Here is an 18,660-nt window from a genome sequence, read left to right on the forward strand (position 1 = left end):
CTGGGAATTCCCTGTCTGGCTCTGTGGTGGTGGCCACGACCCTGACGTCTTGCTCCAGCCCAGTTTCCTGGCCTCTGGAGGCGGGGGAGCTCGCCCCTGGCCATGACCCAGCTCAGAGAGAAAGGTCAGGGATAGCGTCCATAGAGGACAGTCAGAGCCAGTCTCAAGGTCTCCTTTTAACCATTAGTTTTGTGTCTCGTGCCTGCACGAAGCTCTGAGCAAAGCTGCAGACTCGTGGAGAGATCGCAGGGTTTGGCCTCAGTTTCTCCCTGGCCTCGTTCACAGGGAAGTACCAACCAGCGCAGGGGAGAAGGGCCACACAGGAGACTTGGGGCTGAGTGCGGGGAGCAGCCAGGAACCTGGGGAATTAGAAAATCATAGCAGGTTAGAGCTGGGAACAGACCTCAGAGCTCCTACTGGCCAGCCCCTCATTTGTCGGGGAGGACCATGGAGGCCAGAGCAGAGAAGATGCCTTCCACAGTGCGGTTTCTCGGTGAAGAGCCAGGCCCAGGACGCGCGTCTCTTCACTGGCATCCACCGCTGGGCTCCTCTCTACTGCGCCACCTCCACCCCGAGTAACTGGCTACTGATTATCCAGACTCACTCATCTAGACCAGCGCTGATTAACCCATTGGCTTCTCCTGTGATGCAGGAGACCCGTCAGGGGATGAAAACATCACTCAGATGCTCAAGCGAGCTCACGACTGCCGGAAGACAGCCGAGAACGCCGCCAAGGCCCTGCTCATGAAGCTGGACGGCAGCTGTGGGGGAGCCTTTGCTGTGGCCGGCTGCAGTGTGCAGCCTTGGGAGAGCCTGTCTTCTAACAGCCACACCAGGTAATTCTCGGCCTTTCTGCCGCGAGCTGGATGCGTGCCCACGGGTGGTCCGCTCACTAGGCTTGGCGTGCAGTGACCCGGCTCTTAAGGACTGTGAGGCTTGCGGGAGGACAGAATTCTACCCCCCGCCCCCCCAGTTTGCATCCTGCTCCCGGGAATCAGAGTCAGGGAGTCAGAATGGGAGAGCTGGAAAGCGCCTTCTCACTTTACCAGTGTGGGAACTGCCGCCCAGAGAGAAGGGGTCATTTGCGCAAGGAGGTGGAACCCAAACCTACCTTTCTGTCCGGTGCACTTCCCCCTTTTGGTTCTACCCTCCATTTCGTTACAGTCCTTGATTTTCAAGAAGCATTTGGGGCGGTGAAGAAGGCCCATGTACTGCAAATGGTCCTTAAGCACCCAAGACCCAGACCGCATCCTATTTCCAGGCTCCATTCTCTCCCTTCCTCTTGTGCCTCTGTCCTTTGTAAGCCCCTCTCGGGCAACAGACTTCCCTTCTCCCACCTCTTTGCCTTGTAGAGTGATGCATAATCATAGCGTGTGCTTAGCAGACACTTAGTCATGAACCTGGGTTCAAGTTCAGTATCTGTGGATCTAGAAAACTGAAGTGTGTACTTGAAAAAAGATGGGGAGGAAAGCAGTGAACACCTTGCTAAGCATAATTTGCGGAAGCCATTGGATTCTATTGGATGTGGGTGGAGGGTCAGAATGAAACTTTCTCTAATGACCTTCTCATTTCTTGCCACCAAAACTCCTAAAAACATGAATGCCTTCCCTTGTTCTTTCTTTCTGTAAAATTATAGTTGATTTACAATGTTGTGTTAGTTGCTGGTGTACAGCACAGTGATTCATATAGAGATATATGGATATATGGGTACATATATATATGGATATAGATATATGGATATATATATATGGATATATATATGGATTTTTTTTTCAGATTCTTTTCCATTATGGTTTATTACAAGATACTGAATATAGTTCCCTGTGCTATACAGTAGGACCTTGTCATTTATCTATTTTATATATAATAGTTTGTATATGCTAATCCCAAACTCCTAATTTATCCCAGCCCACCCCCTTTCCCCTTTGATAAGCATAAGTTTGTTTTCTATGTCTATGAATCTATTTCTGTTTCATAAATAAATTCGTTTGTATCATATTTTAGATTCCACATATTAGTGATATCATATATTTGTTTTTCTCTGTCTGACTTCACTTAGTGTGATAATCTCTAGGTCCATCCCTGTTGCTGCAAATAGAATGCCTTCCCTTTATATCCCAGTTCTGTCTAGAAGGTACTTTGTTAGAGATTGTCATGTGATAACCAAATCACAAAAGACAGGAAGGGTAACTTACCCCGTTTGTACAGGTGGGAAAACCTTGGCTCAGAGGTGAGAGAGTGACTTGCCTAAATAAGGTCACATGGCTGATAGATAAGAGGGAAATCAGAACCCGAGCCCAGGAATTTGACACCAAGCATATTATTCTTTTCACTAGGCCAGGTTGGAGCTCATGATTAAAAAAAAAAAACAGTGTCTGCTTGCAGGTCAAGTGACCAAAGCCACATAAGGGTGGATTTAATCTTAAGAGCAAAAGGAGAAATGCTGATGTTTTTTTTGGTACCTGAGAGAAACTTAATGGTCCCATCTGTCTTGCCCACTGGTAGGACCCAGCCATCTGCCTAAGTGCAGATTTAACTGTCCTGGATCTGGTGCCTCAGGAAAGGGGACATTCCCAGTAATGTACTTGGCCAGGTGCCCACAAACACAAGGGACTTCTTTCCTCTTGACTGCAGCAACAATTGTCTTATTCAGGGAAGCACAGATTATCATTTATTTTTTTCTTAAAACCAGATTCTTCTGTTTAAACACAGAAAGCAGATGCTCTTCTTAATGACTTTTCCCAATGTGTATAATCTATAATTTCCACCTTCATTTAGCATAAAAATGTAGTTCTCATGTTGTCAATGATACTGTTCTGTTGCATTAGTGAACACAAGAATTGGGTTGACAGTAATTGTGTACCATTTCAGTAGCTTATAAGGGGTGTGTTACAGATCTTTTGCTCATACCTCCCCGCCTTCAAAATAATTTTGTTTTAATCTAAGTCAGAGACAAATTTAGAGCCAGTCAGGAGTGGGAATGTTTTCTCACCAGCTATTCAGTGGAGACCCTGATTGTGAATATTTCTTAGAAATATTTTAATGTATAGATGAGCCTTGATTTTTGAGACAGGCTTCTTAGAGAAGCTTAATTTTAGGTAATGTCCTTCTGTAGGTTGACATAAACTCAGAACATAGTTGCATTTTGCAAGGATGACCTCACTGAAGAATGGCCCTTGAACTAAATTCAGTCTTCAATGGATCTTTTTTTTTTTTTTCCTTTTTTTTTTTTTTTTGGCTGTGTTGGGTCTTTGTTTCTGTGCGAGGGCTTTCTCTAGTTGTGGCAAGCAGGGGCCACTCTTCATCGCGGTGCGCGGGCCTCTCACTGTCGCGGCCTCTCTTGTTGCGGAGCGCAGGCTCAGTAGTTGTGGCTCACGGGCCCAGTTGCTCCGCGGCATGTGGGATCTTCCCAGACCAGGGCTCAAACCCATGTCCCCTGCATTGGCAGGCAGATTCTCAACCACCGCGCCACCAGGGAAGCCCTTCAATGGATCTTTGCATCAAAGTACAGAGACCTTTAGCTCAGATTTTACTCAATTCTCCTTAAAAATTCCCTTTCACACACCCACCCAAATCAGAGCAGCTCGGAGAGGGGGTTACAGGCATTCATGTGGCAACACACATTCTTGGGACCTGATACAGCCAGACTGCTTATGTTCAGTGTGGCTCAGAAAAAAAGTCCCAGACCACCAGATGCTTTCATAATTATAATAATTAATTTTGTTTGTAAATCTTGCCATTCCACTCAGCTATTCCCACATGTCAAGATTATGGAAGAAAGAAAGACAAGAGGCTTTCTGAGTTGGAGCTTTATGTGGCTCCATCAATCTCCTCCCCTCCCACTGGAGCCAGCTGGCAGAATTCTAATCAGAGAGTCAGCCAGCTGTTCCTCCAGGTCTCAGGAAGGGAATGCTGAGTACCAGGCCTCCAGACGCCTTTCTGGCAGCACAGGGCAGCCCCCGGTAACAGCAAGGTCATGGTTTCAGAAGGGAGCAGCTGAGAGGCAGTTACCAGCAAGGAGAGTAAAAATGGTAGCCAGCCCATCAGTTGACTCTGTAGTCAGGAGCCCAGGGATGCTGCCGTTTCAGTTTTGAAACATTTCATTTTTTGCAAAAATACAGCCATGGCCGCATCAGCAAGTGTAATTGTGTTAATGGACAGAGTAACTAGGTAATGTGGGTTGCCTGGATAACTTTATCAATGTATCACAACAGAGAGGCAAATGGACTAAATTGATGAGAAGTGGGAATAGGAATTCTTAATCAAGCCCACCCTTTTGGTCAAGCATCACAATTTCAGCTCACTGGGCGGAAGCACAATCATCGATCTAAATCTGCGAAAGGACAAGGGGCCAAGACAGAATAAGCCACAGCAAGTCTGTCCTCATGGAGGCTGGAGTCCCTTTTGTCCTGCCATCAGGTGTGGCTCAGGGTGAGGCTTGTGAGACTGGTGATGGCAGCCTTGCAGTGAGCTCTGGGAACATCCAGGGAGCCAGGGTCCCACCTGGCTGACCACTCACGCTGGGGCGTAATCCCCAGATTGGAATGGAGAGTGGTGGAGCTCCCAGCCCTCACCCTCTAAGTCAGTCTTGATTAAGATGAAGTTTCACTGGGACGGAAGAAAAGGCTGAGGACAGTGGAATCACGTCCATTGAAAGGGTAAATGGGATTGAAACAGCCACCTAGTTAGGACAGGCCTGTGCCCCACCACCAGCAAGCTTCCAGGCATGAGAGTCAGACTAGGTCTGCCTGTCGTAATAGGCGTCTTTACTTCCCTCTGAAAAACAGAGGTGCTTTCCCCATCCAAGTACCAGGAGAGTCCATCGAAAGTCCTTGGGATTAATGCCTAGAAGTGCCGGTAAATTCTGAAGTCCAGCTCAGACACAGTCCTCCACATGACAGCATGGTGCTCAGGCCTCCTGCAAAAATGTCCTTGTCACTTATCATTTAGGTTCTGTGGGAACTAGATGGAGACCTGAAATGCTTTTGCTTTTCTTAAGACCTAACTTACTGATTTCAAAAAAATTATATGCTCATTGTAAAAATAAACTAAACAATTAAAATCCAAGCATTACATAAAATTCTTCATGCTAGGACCCTCCCTGGAAAGTACACTGCACACAGTTTGGAGCGTATCTTCACAGATTTAACTGTCCATTTTTTATGACCTAGACCTTTGGTTGCCAATGACAGAAACATACTCAGATAGCTTAAAAGGGGGTCTTGGTGGAAGGATATCAGGTCTCCCACAGAGGAGCCGCGTACCTGGTCAGAGGGCTACAGTGAGCCCGGGCAGAGGAGAACCACGGGCCAGACCACACCCGGCCAGTCCGGCCCCTGCGCACGGCTTTCACCTCTTCCCTGCTGCAGGCTGCTCCCCAGATGACAGAAAACCAGCACACCACCTGCTTTAGTATACCAGGCTGACTGGTTTCTCTGGTGTCAAGTAATAAAATCCTGGGAAGGAACATCTCGCCCAGCTGGGCTCAAGTGCCTACCCAGTCATCCGTGGCCAGGACAGTTCTTGCAGGAGCCACGTGGGCAGAGAGAAGGGGTAGGTCCCAGAAGAAGGCGGAGGGTGTGTCGTCAGCAGACCAACACATGGCATCTTTAAAAATGTGACTCCATCTCATTTTAACCCAATAAGGATCCTATTTAGGTGGACTCTCTCGAAACTTGCTTTTTCCCCTTACTACTATTATATTTTTAGGCATCTTTCTATGTGTGTCATTCTTTTCAGTAGTGCCCAGTCTTCCATTGGATGGCAGTTCGTCATGTATTTAGACAGCTTCCTCTTGTTTGGATGTTTGTATCCAGTTTTTTACTATTAAAACACTGCTGCAGTCACCATCCTTGTCCTTATACGTGCCCCCCTTGTGCAGTTTCTGTGGGACCAATTCTGAGAAGCAGAGTGTGCTGACTCAAAAATGACTATTGTTTCAAATGTCAAATAGCCCTCCATACATGATCAAGCCAGTGTGTGAGGACCTCTTCCTCCACACCCTTGCTGAAACTTGGGTAGCATACATTTTTTTAATTTGGCCAATCTGTAGGCAAAAAAATACCCTTAATATTTTACTCTGTACCTCTTAATTATTAGTGATGTTGAAAATCATTTACAGTCACTCCTCAGTATCCTTGGGGGATTGGTTCTAGGACTCCTGTGGATACCAAAATCTGAGGATGCTCAAGTCCCTTATATAAAACATTGTAATATTTGCATTAGAACCTACAGACATCCTCTCATATATTTTAAATCATCTGTAGGTTACTTAAAATACCTAATGTAATGTAAATGCTGTGTAAATAGTTATAAATAAAATGTAAATGCTATGTAAATAGTTGCCAGCACATAGCAAATTCAAGTTTTGCTCTTTGGAACTTTCTGGATTTTTTTTTTTTCTTCCAAAAATTTTCCACCCGCGGTTGGTTGAATCCGCAGATGCAGAATTCTTAGATGGGGAGTGCCGACTGTAAAATGTTTAATGTTTTTAATGTCAGAGAAATTGTTAGCAGCAGTATAGGTGTCAGGTCTAGATGGTGTCTTTCTTGGTGTGTTATCAGCAACCAAATCAGGAGCAGTTTAATATTTGTTTTAGAGATGCCCTAACGGCACCATATAAAGACGTGCAGGAATAGAATCCGTCTCCTAAATGTGTCTCTCATTTTGCCTTCCATTGTCAGCTGAGTTTCTGGAACCAGGCAGTTTTTGAGGACTTCAGTTATCTGGCAGAAGATTTCCCCTACCCATGTAGTCATCCCCTGGGTATCCACCGGGGATTCGTTCCAGGACCCACCACGGACTCCCCTGGCCCCCATCGTAAACATAGTACTGTATTTATTTTTAAAAACCCACGTATAAGTGACCTGCACAGTTCAAGCTCATGGTGTTCAAGAGTCAACTGTATTTTTTTTAGATAATTTTTCCTCCCCAAACCGCTTCTCCTTGAGAATTCTGATAATCCTTTGAGCACATTCAGACCTAAGAGGTTTGGATTGTGTTGAGTACTTTTAGTCCTATGTGACAAAGAATTGTCAGGAAAAAAAAGGTAGGGGGCCATGAGGGGATACCCAGTGCAACACTGAAAAATTCAGGCAGTTGACAAGGCCCAAGCTTCTGCTTAGAGGAGTGGGGTTGAGTGTCACTGACCTGACCCCCTCCTTCAAATAAATTTAAAATGCTCAGCCAACAGAAGGCCCCCTGGTGGCACTTTCCTTCTGAAAATGAGCTCCTCCTTGGTATAAATGAGATCCTAACTGGGGCCAGGTAAAAGACATTGATAAAAACTTCAGGAAAAATCTGGTTTTCAAGGCAAAAGAAATGATCTGTTCTTTTCTCTTTCTGCCGAGACAAGATGAGGAAGCTGAAAAAAAAAAAAAAAAAGGATTTTTCTTCTAAAAGCAGGATGGGGAGTTGTCTTGAGAGCAGGGCTGGGACATGGTGGAGAGGGGCAGAAGAGAGGACATTTGAAATGGACGGCTGCTTAAATAAACTGCTGTGTCCGCGTCCCACTGTGAACAGGGCAGGCAGGAGGGTGGGCTGCCCCAGGCTGGCCAGTGTGCGCTCGTGTGCGGTGAGCAGACAGGTCAGCTGGCAACTAACGGGCGCGGAGCAGAGCCAGCCGAGGGGAGCGCAAGCAGAGACCGTCGTGGCGAGGAGAAACCCACGCAACCTGGCCCAGCTCCTTGAAAAACCAGGGGAGGAGACAAAAATGTGCGGCCCCAGAATCCTGGGACCAGCTGGGGTTTGCTTCCTCTGCAGTCCTCCCCGCAATCCCTCTCACCCTGGAGAGGAGGAGGCACTCGGCCCACTGGGAAAGTGATTTATTCCCCCTTGACAACTGAGCTCACCCGGCATTCCGAGCCGGGAGAGTTAATGGATGACTTAACCCCAGCCCGGCAGCCGGCAGCCGGCGGCAGGCCCTCGGGAGACCGACAGCGCCTTTGTCTGCAGGAGGCCGGAGAAAAGTCCGCGGCTTCCCCTCCTCTTACCATTGTCATAATCATATTCCGCGGTGGGCCATTAAGAGCACAAAGCAGAATTGTAATTAACCTCGCCTCATCTGTTCCCCGCTGGTGTCCTGGAAGGGAGAGAGGGAAGCTGGAGAGGGACAGCGGGGCTAGGTGCTTACCTTGAAATTAAACTTTCCCCTGGAAAAGCACTTTACAGCTCTGAGCTTCCCGCAGGGGTAAAATCAGTGGAGGGAGATCTTTTGTCCTTTTTTCTTTTCCTTCCTTTCTTAAAACTATACCCACAGGGCTTCCCTGGTGGCGCAGTGGTTGAGAGTCTGCCTGCCAATGCAGGGGACACGGGTTCGAGCCCTGGTCTGGGAGGATCCCACATGCCGCGGAGCGACTAGGCCCGTGAGCCACAATTACTGAGCCTGCGCGTCTGGAGCCTGTGCTCCGCAACAAGAGAGGCCCTGCGATGGTGAGAGGCCCGCGCACCGCGATGAAGAGTGGCCCCCGCTTGCCACAACTAGAGAAAGCCCTCGCACAGAAACGAGGACCCAACACAGCCATAAATAAATAATTAATTAATTAAAAAAAAAAAAAACTATACCCACAGCAGAGATGGTGAAACAAAAGCCTTCCCCACCTGGCCTGGGATCGGGCGCCAGGCCCTAGAGGGTTCCAGGACCCCCCAAAGCCTGGCAGCCTCTGCCCCCGCCATGTTGGTGTCTCCCAGGCAGTTCTGGGGGTTTGCAAGTCCAGTCAACGCTTGCTGCTCTGCTTCCCCCCAGACGGATGGTTTTCTGCAGGACCTGCTAGGTGGCTGACATCCCTGGAGGGAGGCCCTGAGCCTGGTGTTGGGTGTCTCGGGGCCACTGGCACAGCTGTGCTTCCTCCCCGCTCAGAGCAAGTGCTGTGGGTGGGCTGCCGGCTTTAGGACCCATTGTCTCATTTCCATAGCCTGGTGACACGGGAACTGTTAGTATCCCCACTTTGTCACAGCCCAGAAAGGTTCGGTGATTTACTCTGGGCCATAACCCTAGGCATTGGCAGAGGAAGGATGTTTACTCAGGTCTGCCTGATGTCAGAGACCTGCTCAGAATCACTGGTACCCACCAGGTCAGCCCAAGAGCACGGTGGCTGTCCCTAGAGAATTTGTGATGGGGTGCCGTTATTTTACAGGCTACTTTGCAAATGCCCAGTTATCCTGTGGGGTGGACCAGTTGTTCTCAAACCAGGCTGTGCCTCAGAATCAGCGGGAGAGTGTGTTAAAACAGATGCTGGTCACCCCCCCACCCCACCCCCAAGTTCCCAACTCTGTGAGTCTGGGTCGTGGGGCCTGGGGACGTGCATTCCTAACAAGTTCCCAGGGGATGCTGCCGTGGCCAGCCCCACGACTGCTCTTTGACAACCACTGGGGAACACCAGTCCCGCTAAATGGAAGATATGCCAACATATTATCCTTTCAGGGCCTGCAGAATAATTAAAGAACTCTAGCTTCTACTGTCCTTTGAGTTTTGAAATTTTTGTTAAATTTTTTATTGAAGTATAGTTGATTTACAGTGTTGTGTTAATTACCGCTCTACAGCAGAGTGACTCAGTTATACATATATATACATTCTTTTTCATATTCTTTTCCATTATGGTTTATCACAGGATATTGAATATGGTTTACTGTGCTATATAGTAGCACCTTGTTGTTTATCCATTCTGTATATACCAGTTTGCATCTGCTAACCCCAAACTCCCACTCCATCCCTCTCCCAATCTCCTCCCCCTTGGCAATCACCAGTCTGTTCTCCATGTCCCTGGTTCTGTTTCATAGATAGGTTCATTCGTGCCATAATTTAGATTCCACATACAAGTGATATCATATGGTATTTGTCTTTCTCTTTCTGGCTTCCTTCACTTAGTATGATAATCTCTAGTTGCATCCATGTTGCTGCAACTGGCATTATTTCATTGTTTTTTATGGCTGAGTAATATTCCATTGTATATAGATACCATATCTTTATCCATTCATCTGTTGATGGACATTTAGGTTGTTTCCATGTCTTGGCTATTGTAAACAGTGCTGCTGTGAACATAGGGGTGCATGTGTCTTTTTGAATTACAGTTTTGTCTGGATATATACCCAGGAGTGGGACTGCTGGTTCATATGGTAATTCTATTCTTGGTTTTCTGAGAAACCTCCATACTGTTTTCCATAGTGGCTATACCAACTTAGATTCCCACCAACAGCATAGGAGGGTTCCCTTTTCTCCACACCCTCTCCAGCATTTGTTATTTGTAGACTTTTTAATGGTGTCCATTCTGACCGGCATGAGGTGGTACCTCATTGTAGTTTTGATTTGCATGAAATTTCTTTTTTAAGTGACAGGACTCAAAGGGTGGCTCAAGTACGTTATATTTCTAAAAAAGCATTTCAAAGAAAATATGACAAAAAGGTCACCCAGGTATTGGTTTAGCTCTGCGTTTTCTCTATGTTTAAAATTTTCCAAAGCGACTTCTAATGAAAAGAAGGACTACAGTTGTAAAGTGAACCTCTCGTGCTGGGTCCCAGCTTCACGGGAAAGGATCTACCTGAAGCCTCCTCCCCACTCACTGGAAGAGCAGTGTTGCTATTTCCCAGCGCCGCGCTGTCTAAACACGTCATGCCTGGGAGCGCATCTCCACACTCAGCCCCGTGCAATGCTCCGTGAACAGGGCCACCGCTTCAGTTCGCTCTAATTTTGTGGCTCATGTGTGGAAACTTAGGCATCTGTCCCTCCACGTTGTGTTGACAATCCATGAAGGCAAGCTCCGAGTCCTGTTGAATGGTTTTGTGTAAGGCATGCCTGTCACCGAGCTGTTTGCAAAGCAGGTCTTTACCAAAGAAGGCTGAGATCCTGAGCAAGGGACCCTGTTTCCTCCCTAGGATGAATCCCTCTTGTTGGGCAGCTGTCATCCTCAGAAGCCCCCGCTGGCTCCCCGGCGCCCTCTGCTGGCGGTACCGGTTGCTCCTTCATGCTTCTCTTGGGCTGCTTTGTTTCTTTATGCAATTGCACCTGAAGTGTTCCAACTGGAGGGTATTGCTGCTTGTCCCATCTCGTGCTTTTTAAAATACAGCTTGAGAACACATAACATTGATGATGAGTAATTTTTAACCTCCTTCCTGCCTTCTCAGCTCCCACCGTCTCTCCCAAGCTTGTTGCAGTAGCCCCCAAAAGGTCTCTCTGCCACTGCCCTTGCCTCCCTGCATCTCTCCTAGTACAGCAGCCAGAGGGAGCCTGTTAAAATGGAAGGCAGATCATGTCACTCCTCTATTACAAACCCTCCAGTGGCTTCTGAGTCTAATTCTAGAGAAGAAGACACAGCCCTTATGAGACCCTATGTGACGTGGCACCCTGCCCCCCACATACACACCCTCCTCTCTGACCAGCTCTCCTCCCTCTCCCCTGGCTGACCCACATTCAGCCACAGTTTTATTCTTGCTGGCCAGCCAGACTTGCTGCCTCAGGGCCTTTGCATTTGCTGTGTCCTCTGCTTGGCTCCCTGTTCCTCCAGATATCCACATAGTTCCCTTTCTCACCTTCTTCACGTCTACTCCTCGGACTCTATTTGGAAGAATCACCCCATCCCCTCTTTGTGATCCCCATAACTGCGTCATTTTTCTCCCTGGTACGTCTCCCTGTCTGATGTGCTGTCTGTTTTACTTGTTTGTCTCCCCTGTTAGAATACGAGTTCCATGAAGGCAGAGATTTTTCTAGGGCCTAGAAAAGTGACCCACAGTAAGTACCCCAATATTTCTTGAACGAATGAATGATGGCTATATTTACTGAGTGCTTACCGTGTGCTGGGCACTATTCCAAACACTTTCGTTTTACCTCATTTAATCCTCACCACAACCTTAGGAAGCATGTACTGTATTACCTTCATTTTAAAGATAAGGAACTAGGCACAGAGAGTTTGAGTCATGCTACCTCTAAATCTACAAAGCGTATAAGATGCTCGGGTCCCAGGTAAAGGCAGCACCGCTGTATTCAGGTTCCCCAGAGAAACGGAATCAACAGGTGTGTGTGTGTGTATGGATGGAGAGGCTGATTGATTCACTGATTGATTTTAACGAATTAGCTCATTTGATTATGGGGGCTGGCAAGTCCTAAATCTACAGGGCAGGCAGGCTGGAGACCCCAGGAAGGGGTGATGTTGCAGTCTTGAATTCAAAGGCAGTCTGGCGGCAGAATTTCTTCTTCCTTAGGGGATTTCCATGTCTTCTTTTAAGGCCTCAACTCATTGGATGAGACCCACCTACACTATGGAGGATAATCTGCTTTACTCAGTCTACTGATTTAAATGTCAATCACATGTGAAAAATACCTTTACAGCACCATCTAAGAGGGGGGTTTGGCCAAGCAGCTAGGCACCATAGCCTAGGCCAGCTGACACGTGTAACTAGCCATCACAACCTCTGAAAAGGTGTTGTGTGTTGGTCAGACTGATCTTGCTACCTTCATCTCTAAGGAACAGCCCACCTGTCCTGATGGGGGTTGGGGGGTGAAGGATGGTAGGGGCCGCAGGGAGTCTGTGGTGCTTGGGAGCTTCCGGTCCTGGCAGGAGTTCTCTGACCTGAAGACCACCCCAGGCTCTAGGAAGTTCTCTTCCTTGTGTGCATGGCCTACCATCTCTTCTCACCCTTCTCTTCCCGGAAGCCTCGACTTCTTGATAACGTGTCACGTACAAGAGTGGAATGGCCCTTGGTTACATCGAGGTTATGGGGAGGAGATACATCTGCTGTGTTGGGGTCTTGGCCTGTTACCCCTGTTCCAGTGTGAGCTGAGGAGGGCAGGCCTGGCCTCAGGGCAGCCAACAGCCTATGGATACCAGTCCCTGCTCCTGGCACAGCTTCCAACAACAGGAATCTTGGGGAAACAGGGCTGTGGAAGGGGGAGACTGCAGCCCAAGTCCAGCTGCACCAGTTTCCATCCTCATGACCAGGCAAGCTACTTAATGACTCAAAACCTCCGTTTCCAAATCTGTAAAGACAGAGATGATAATGCTGACCTGCACTATTGTGATGAGAGTTAAATGGGCCCCTGCTTGTTTTTCTGCCATCTTTCCAAAGCCAGTTCCATGAGGGCCACGTCAAGTGTAGGTGGGTCCCGAGAAACCGCTGTAGGTGCATGCTGACCTCAAGTGCTTGAGAACTGGGTAGAGTGGGCTTCATTCTGAGCCAGTGGAGACAGCCTTCAACCGTCTTGAGCACCAAGCCTGTTTTCCTGTGGTTCTCACCCTTCTGTGGTACTCTGGAACCCACAGAAACTTTCATGGACCACCACATTCCCAGGGTTCAGCCCTAGGTGCTCCTCAGAACTGCCAGCCCCTGCTTGGTCACCATTCAGCATGGGTGGCCAAGGGCCCCTTGGACCAGCCTGAGACCCTGTGGTGGACTTTATACTCAGCCATGATACAGAGGAACAGCTCTCGAGGCCCGGGGGCACCCTGCTTTCTAAGTTGTGGCAATATTACACACCCAGAGGGTCCCCCATCACTACCACTCCTTCCAGCTCCCACCCCCAGGGGACTGCTGTCAGCAGTCTGGGATGTGTGCGTGCACAGTGCGTATGTGTACACACACACACACACACACACACACACACACAATCTGTAGATCATGCCGTAGGTGTTTTGTTCTTCACCTTGCTTTGTTCCCTTAACATATCCCTTTTTTAAAGTCCTATCCATATATACACCTATTTTTATGACATATTTTCATCCTATTTCCTCACTCAAACTCTCTCCACCATTGCCATAATTATTACTGTAATGTCCACATCATGTCCTTCTTTTTGATATGTACCATAATTCACTAAACCTTGCATTCCATGAAACATCTTTGTACGTGTGTATCTTGTTGCTTCTGTGGAATCATTTCCTTAGACTTCATTTCTAGGGTCCACACCTTGTCTTAAAGGGTGTAAACATTTTCTGATATTCTTCGTACTCATTTCTCTCCCAAAAGGTGGTATCAATTTACTGTGCCATGAAGAATGCTTTCTTTGTTGTTGTTTTTGGATTACCATCTAAATACTGTTGGAGAGGGGAGGGTCTGGAGAAGAATGAGGGAAAAAAGACCTGTTGGCAATGACTGGAAATGCGATGGGTTTTCTTTGTCTTCTCAGCACAACCAGCTCCACGGCCAGTAGCTGCGACACGGAGTTCACTAAGGAAGACGAACAGAGGCTGAAGGATTATATCCAGCAGCTCAGGAATGACAGGGCCGCGGTCAAGCTGACCATGCTGGAGCTGGAAAGCATCCACATCGATCCCCTCAGCTACGACGTCAAGCCCCGGGGAGACAGCCAGCGGCTGGACCTCGAAAACGCGGTGCTGATGCAGGAGCTGATGGCCATGAAGGTATCTACACGGGGGGGCTCTTCTTCTCAGACCCGGGTCCCGTTCACTCCGCTGTCACCAGGAGGAAGTACGAAAAGCCCTCTCGGAAGTGGCCAGCCCATCCGTGGTCAGCCGCCTCTCCCCTGGAGGACAGGCAGGGCCTCATGTGTAGGCAGGGATGGTTTCAGTATGTCTGGGGGTCACTTGAGCCGGATGTGGTCCCTTGAACCGGATGTGGTCCTGGAGAGGTGAGCTGAGCACTGGAGAAACCTCAGGGGGTCCCAGGCCAGAACGGAACACCTCGTCTCCAAGAGGAGCCAGGAGAGACCTCTGCAGGGGTGGGGAGCAGCCTCTGTCCGCGTGAAAAGAGCCCTGGTCTCCAGAACGCTTGCAAGTGCTTTCCGGGTTGATGCGGATGTTAAGGTGAGGCGGGGAGAACGGGGCGAGGCCAGTTGCGGCCTTTGGACAAGAGCCCTGGTTTCCTGACCCCCTTGTCCCTTTGGTGTTGTGTGGAGCGTCGATAACCATCATCCCTGTCACCCTCCGGGGTGGCTTGCTCAGCACACCCCTGCCCTCGGTGGCTGCTCGAGCTGAGTCTGGGTGAAGCCTGGAAGAACTTTGGGCCGTGGCAGCGGATTCAGGTCAGATATTGGCCTCACCCTCTCAGCTCAGACCCTCACTTGACTCCCGCTAGGGAATCCTCATGCGACGTTGGCTGATTTCCCCTCTCACTGCCCACGAGCCGGGCATTGTGTCCGTAACCGCGGTGCCTTTTCCCCTCTCTGTGGGCCTTTGCACCCTGTGGCATGAACTGTGAAGCTGCCCTTCCGTTACTTCTTCCAAACATCATGTTTCCTTTGGCCAAAGACTCCAGATTTCTTTTATATTCAGGCCAATATGTTGTGCGATAAATTCAGTGTTATTTTGGCCAGGAAAGATATTTTTGGTGAAATAAAAGCTCTCATATTCCCTTTGCTACTTGCAAATAAAGTGTGTACACATCAGAGAAATTTTCCAAAAAAAACAGGAATTATAAAAAGCTGGAAGAGAATCCATAATATCATGACGCAGGGGCAGCCGTTGGGCTCCCTCACTAGGAGTTTTTTGAAGAAAAACATCAGTCACCTCCCTTCCCTGTATGTCCCTAATAGTGTGTTCAAGGCTGTGTGCTTGCCCACACCAAGTCCACTGCTGCAGATTTTGTCGGATTTCACCATTTTGTTCTAGGCTACAACTGCTGAGAGACTCAAGTTTTCTGGGTTTTTTCACTTCTTGTACTTGGTCTTTAGTAAACAGCTTTTGATTTCTAGATGATTGACTTTGTTCCTTCTCAGACCCACTCTTCTTTTTTGAATATCCCATCCTTTCATTGTGACTCCTCTTCCTTTTTCTCTTTAATTGCTTTAAATATTTATTTTCTGTCTTTTTCCTTGTTAATTCTGGTTCTTTAAATGCCGATTCTACCTCACCGTGACTCACTTCCGTTTTCTCTTTGTGTGTGTGCGTTGGGAGGAGAGCGTGGGTGCCAGCTCACCCTTGGTGGAGGTTGTGTCTTCCGTGGGGTCCCGCGGGTCCTGGGTGGGGATGTGCCTGTAAATGGTTGTGTCCTTAGATCTGTTGGGACCTGTGGGTTTCAGAGGTTTAGGGCTAGTTTTTGTTGTATTCTTGGCTGAGGATTCCTGCAGCATATCTACACATGCCTCATGCCTACATGATTCCTCAGAAGAGGCTTTTTTTTCTGTTCCCCCCCAAAGCCTGAGTGATGACACGTTTCCTCGCCACAGGAAGGAAGTCTTCTCGTCTCCTCTCGAGGTGGCACTTGGAGAGTCCTGGCTCCTGTAGGGGGGGGTCTCAGTCCTGGCTGTCTGCCCTGCCCTTGCATAGGTGCTGAAAGCCCAGGGCCTGGGGCCTCCCTACCTGCCTGACGCCTCAGGTGGCCAGCACTGTGGCCACCTCGCCTTTCCTCTTGGGTGGAGTGCCTGCGTTGTTTCTGGCACCCATGGATTCATCTTTTCTTCTTTCAAGCTTGTGTTTGTGTGGTTGTTCTGGGTATGACGGTCCACATTAGCTCAGGAAGCAGTGCTGTCAGAACCTTCAGAATCCGGCTTCTGATGGCAAAAGATGAGAAGGTTCAGGGTATGGAAACACCTTTCATCCTGGTTCTATGTCGTTGTCAGGAAGGGTTTGGCATCTTCTTTCCAGTGGTCGCTTGGCTCGGCACATTGCCTTCTCCATGGCTCACGCCCCCAGCCCTGAGTATGACTAGCCGTGGTGGGTACCCTCTAGGTGTTTCCCCATGTTGGAGGTGAGAACATCTACTCCCCGGGTCTGGCTTACCCAGGAGAGCACAGCAGGCCTGTGGCTTGTCACCTCAGAGGAGGGTCACTTCGGGGGTGACCTTGGTGAATCCCTCTCAAGGCAGTGCCTCAGTGTTATGAAGGAAGATGATGGAGATAGCTGGGGAGACTGACCGGGTGGTCATGGGGTGGTGGACTTGCCCTCCAGCAGAGGTGAGGGACAAGAGTCATGCGTGGGCTCACCTTGAAAGCGGGGCAGGGGAGGGGGAGTATAGCTTAGTGGTTACCTGGGCTCTGAGCCAGACGTCCTGGGTTCAAACTCGGGCTCCACAGTTTACCCAGTAATTGTGGGCTGAGCTGGTGGATTTCCCTCTGCGTGCCTCAGTTTCCCCTCCATGAATGGAAATACTCATAATACCTACCTCAGGTTGGGAGGATTAAGTGAGTTACTTAGTGTAAACATTTAAGACAGTGTTACATGCTCAATAAATGCTGGTGATTACCGCTGTTACCTGGCTCTGGTCCCAGCACAGCACGGCCCCATTTGGGAGTCACTTCTTTCTCTCCATAGCAAACTCTAATTTGACTTCTTTAAGATACTTTAAGAAGTTACCTGATGAGTAGTCACCTGGGAAGGGCTCTGTTTCGATTCGTTTCATTTGGGGCCTAAAGTAGAGAAGAGCTGGGGGAAGTATCATTGCTCTGCACGCTTCCCAGCTGCCTGGCACAGCTCAGGGCCCCAGACTGCCATCAGGGGTGATGAAATATGTGGATTGGTGCTATGGAAAATGGAAAAGGAAATGGGAATTGGAAGGGACCTAGTCAGACCCAGCCTTATATGAAGGACCCTTTTACAACCTCTTTGATGAAGGTTAGCGTCTGCCTGCCAGCAAACTGGTTTCTATCATGGCTGATGTGACCACTGGGGATGTGGGCGTGGGGTATTCTAGTGGTTAGAAAGGTTTTCCTTTTAGCGAGCCAAGATATGCTTGCCTGTAACTTCTACCCATTGATCTCAGTTCTGGTGCAGAGTGACAAGCGCATGGCTTGGTGCACGCATCAGTCCTTTAAGATGTGCGGAGACAGCCATCTACTCTCCTCGGGGTCATGTCCTCCCCAGCTGCCCAGTGATACCTCCCTCCGGGCTGTGGGTGGTAGCTGCAGACCCCCTTCCCCCGCCCAGCCCTGCTCTCACCCCGTGGGCACGCCCCGTGTGCTCTGTGCTCCGCAGGAGGAGATGGCGGAGTTGAAGGCCCAGCTCTACCTCCTGGAGAAGGAGAAGAAGGCCCTGGAGCTGAAGCTGAGCACGCGGGAGGCCCAGGAGCAGGCCTACCTGGTGCACATCGAGCACCTGAAGTCCGAGGTGGAGGAGCAAAAGGAGCAGCGCACGCGGTCCCTCAGCTCCACCAGCAGCGGCGGCGGCGGCAAGGACAAGGCCGGCAAGGTAGGGGCACAGGGACCCTGGGGCGCGGGCCCCACCGCCTGCCCCGGTCCCGCCAGCCAGCGCTCCTCACCACCCTGCTGCCTCAGCTTCCTTACTTGCATAGGAACCGAAAGCCATTCTAGAAATTCGGAAGAAGGTGACATTTTGCGTGCAAAGAAACCAAATCCACATTTTAAAAAAATCTCACTTTTACATACAGTTAAAATTACATACAATTCAACTGTTACATCCAGTTGAAGCATTTTCACAGATCACAGTCTTATCCAGGGAGCGATCTGTGCAGTGGTCCAGGGGTCTGATATTGGTTCCACCTCTTCCTTCTATCCCGCGTCACACACTGACCATCGTTTGTTGATCACTCTGTACCCGATCATTGCACGTATCATCTCCCTTAAGTCTCAGGACTCTCAGGAAAGAAGAGTTATCCCCATTTACATGAGCATAATGAGGTTTAAAAGAACTGAAGGGGTCTCACAGCTAGTAAATGGCAGAATCAGGATTTAACCCCAGTTTGGCTGACGGCCACTCCTCCTCTCGTCTGTTTCCTCCTCGACTTCCAAGAGGTGGGAGGCCGGAAGCATCATGAGGCAGA

General features: G+C 48.9%; 1 protein-coding gene across 3 annotated transcripts in view; it reads left to right on the top strand.

The window, feature by feature from the left end:
• Positions 1-18,660, top strand: part of MCC (MCC regulator of WNT signaling pathway) — a 428,184-nt gene that overhangs the window by 388,498 nt on the left and 21,026 nt on the right. For all 3 annotated transcript variants that reach the window (XM_059916875.1, XM_059916876.1, XM_059916877.1), the window contains 3 exons: positions 653-836; positions 14,114-14,348; positions 17,856-18,068. In XM_059916875.1, the coding sequence (XP_059772858.1) occupies positions 653-836; positions 14,114-14,348; positions 17,856-18,068 (632 nt within the window). The remainder of the gene's footprint in view (positions 1-652; positions 837-14,113; positions 14,349-17,855; positions 18,069-18,660) is intronic.

This window comes from Balaenoptera ricei, chromosome 3 (assembly GCF_028023285.1).
Source record: "Balaenoptera ricei isolate mBalRic1 chromosome 3, mBalRic1.hap2, whole genome shotgun sequence".
Classification (NCBI taxonomy): domain Eukaryota; kingdom Metazoa; phylum Chordata; class Mammalia; order Artiodactyla; family Balaenopteridae; genus Balaenoptera; species Balaenoptera ricei.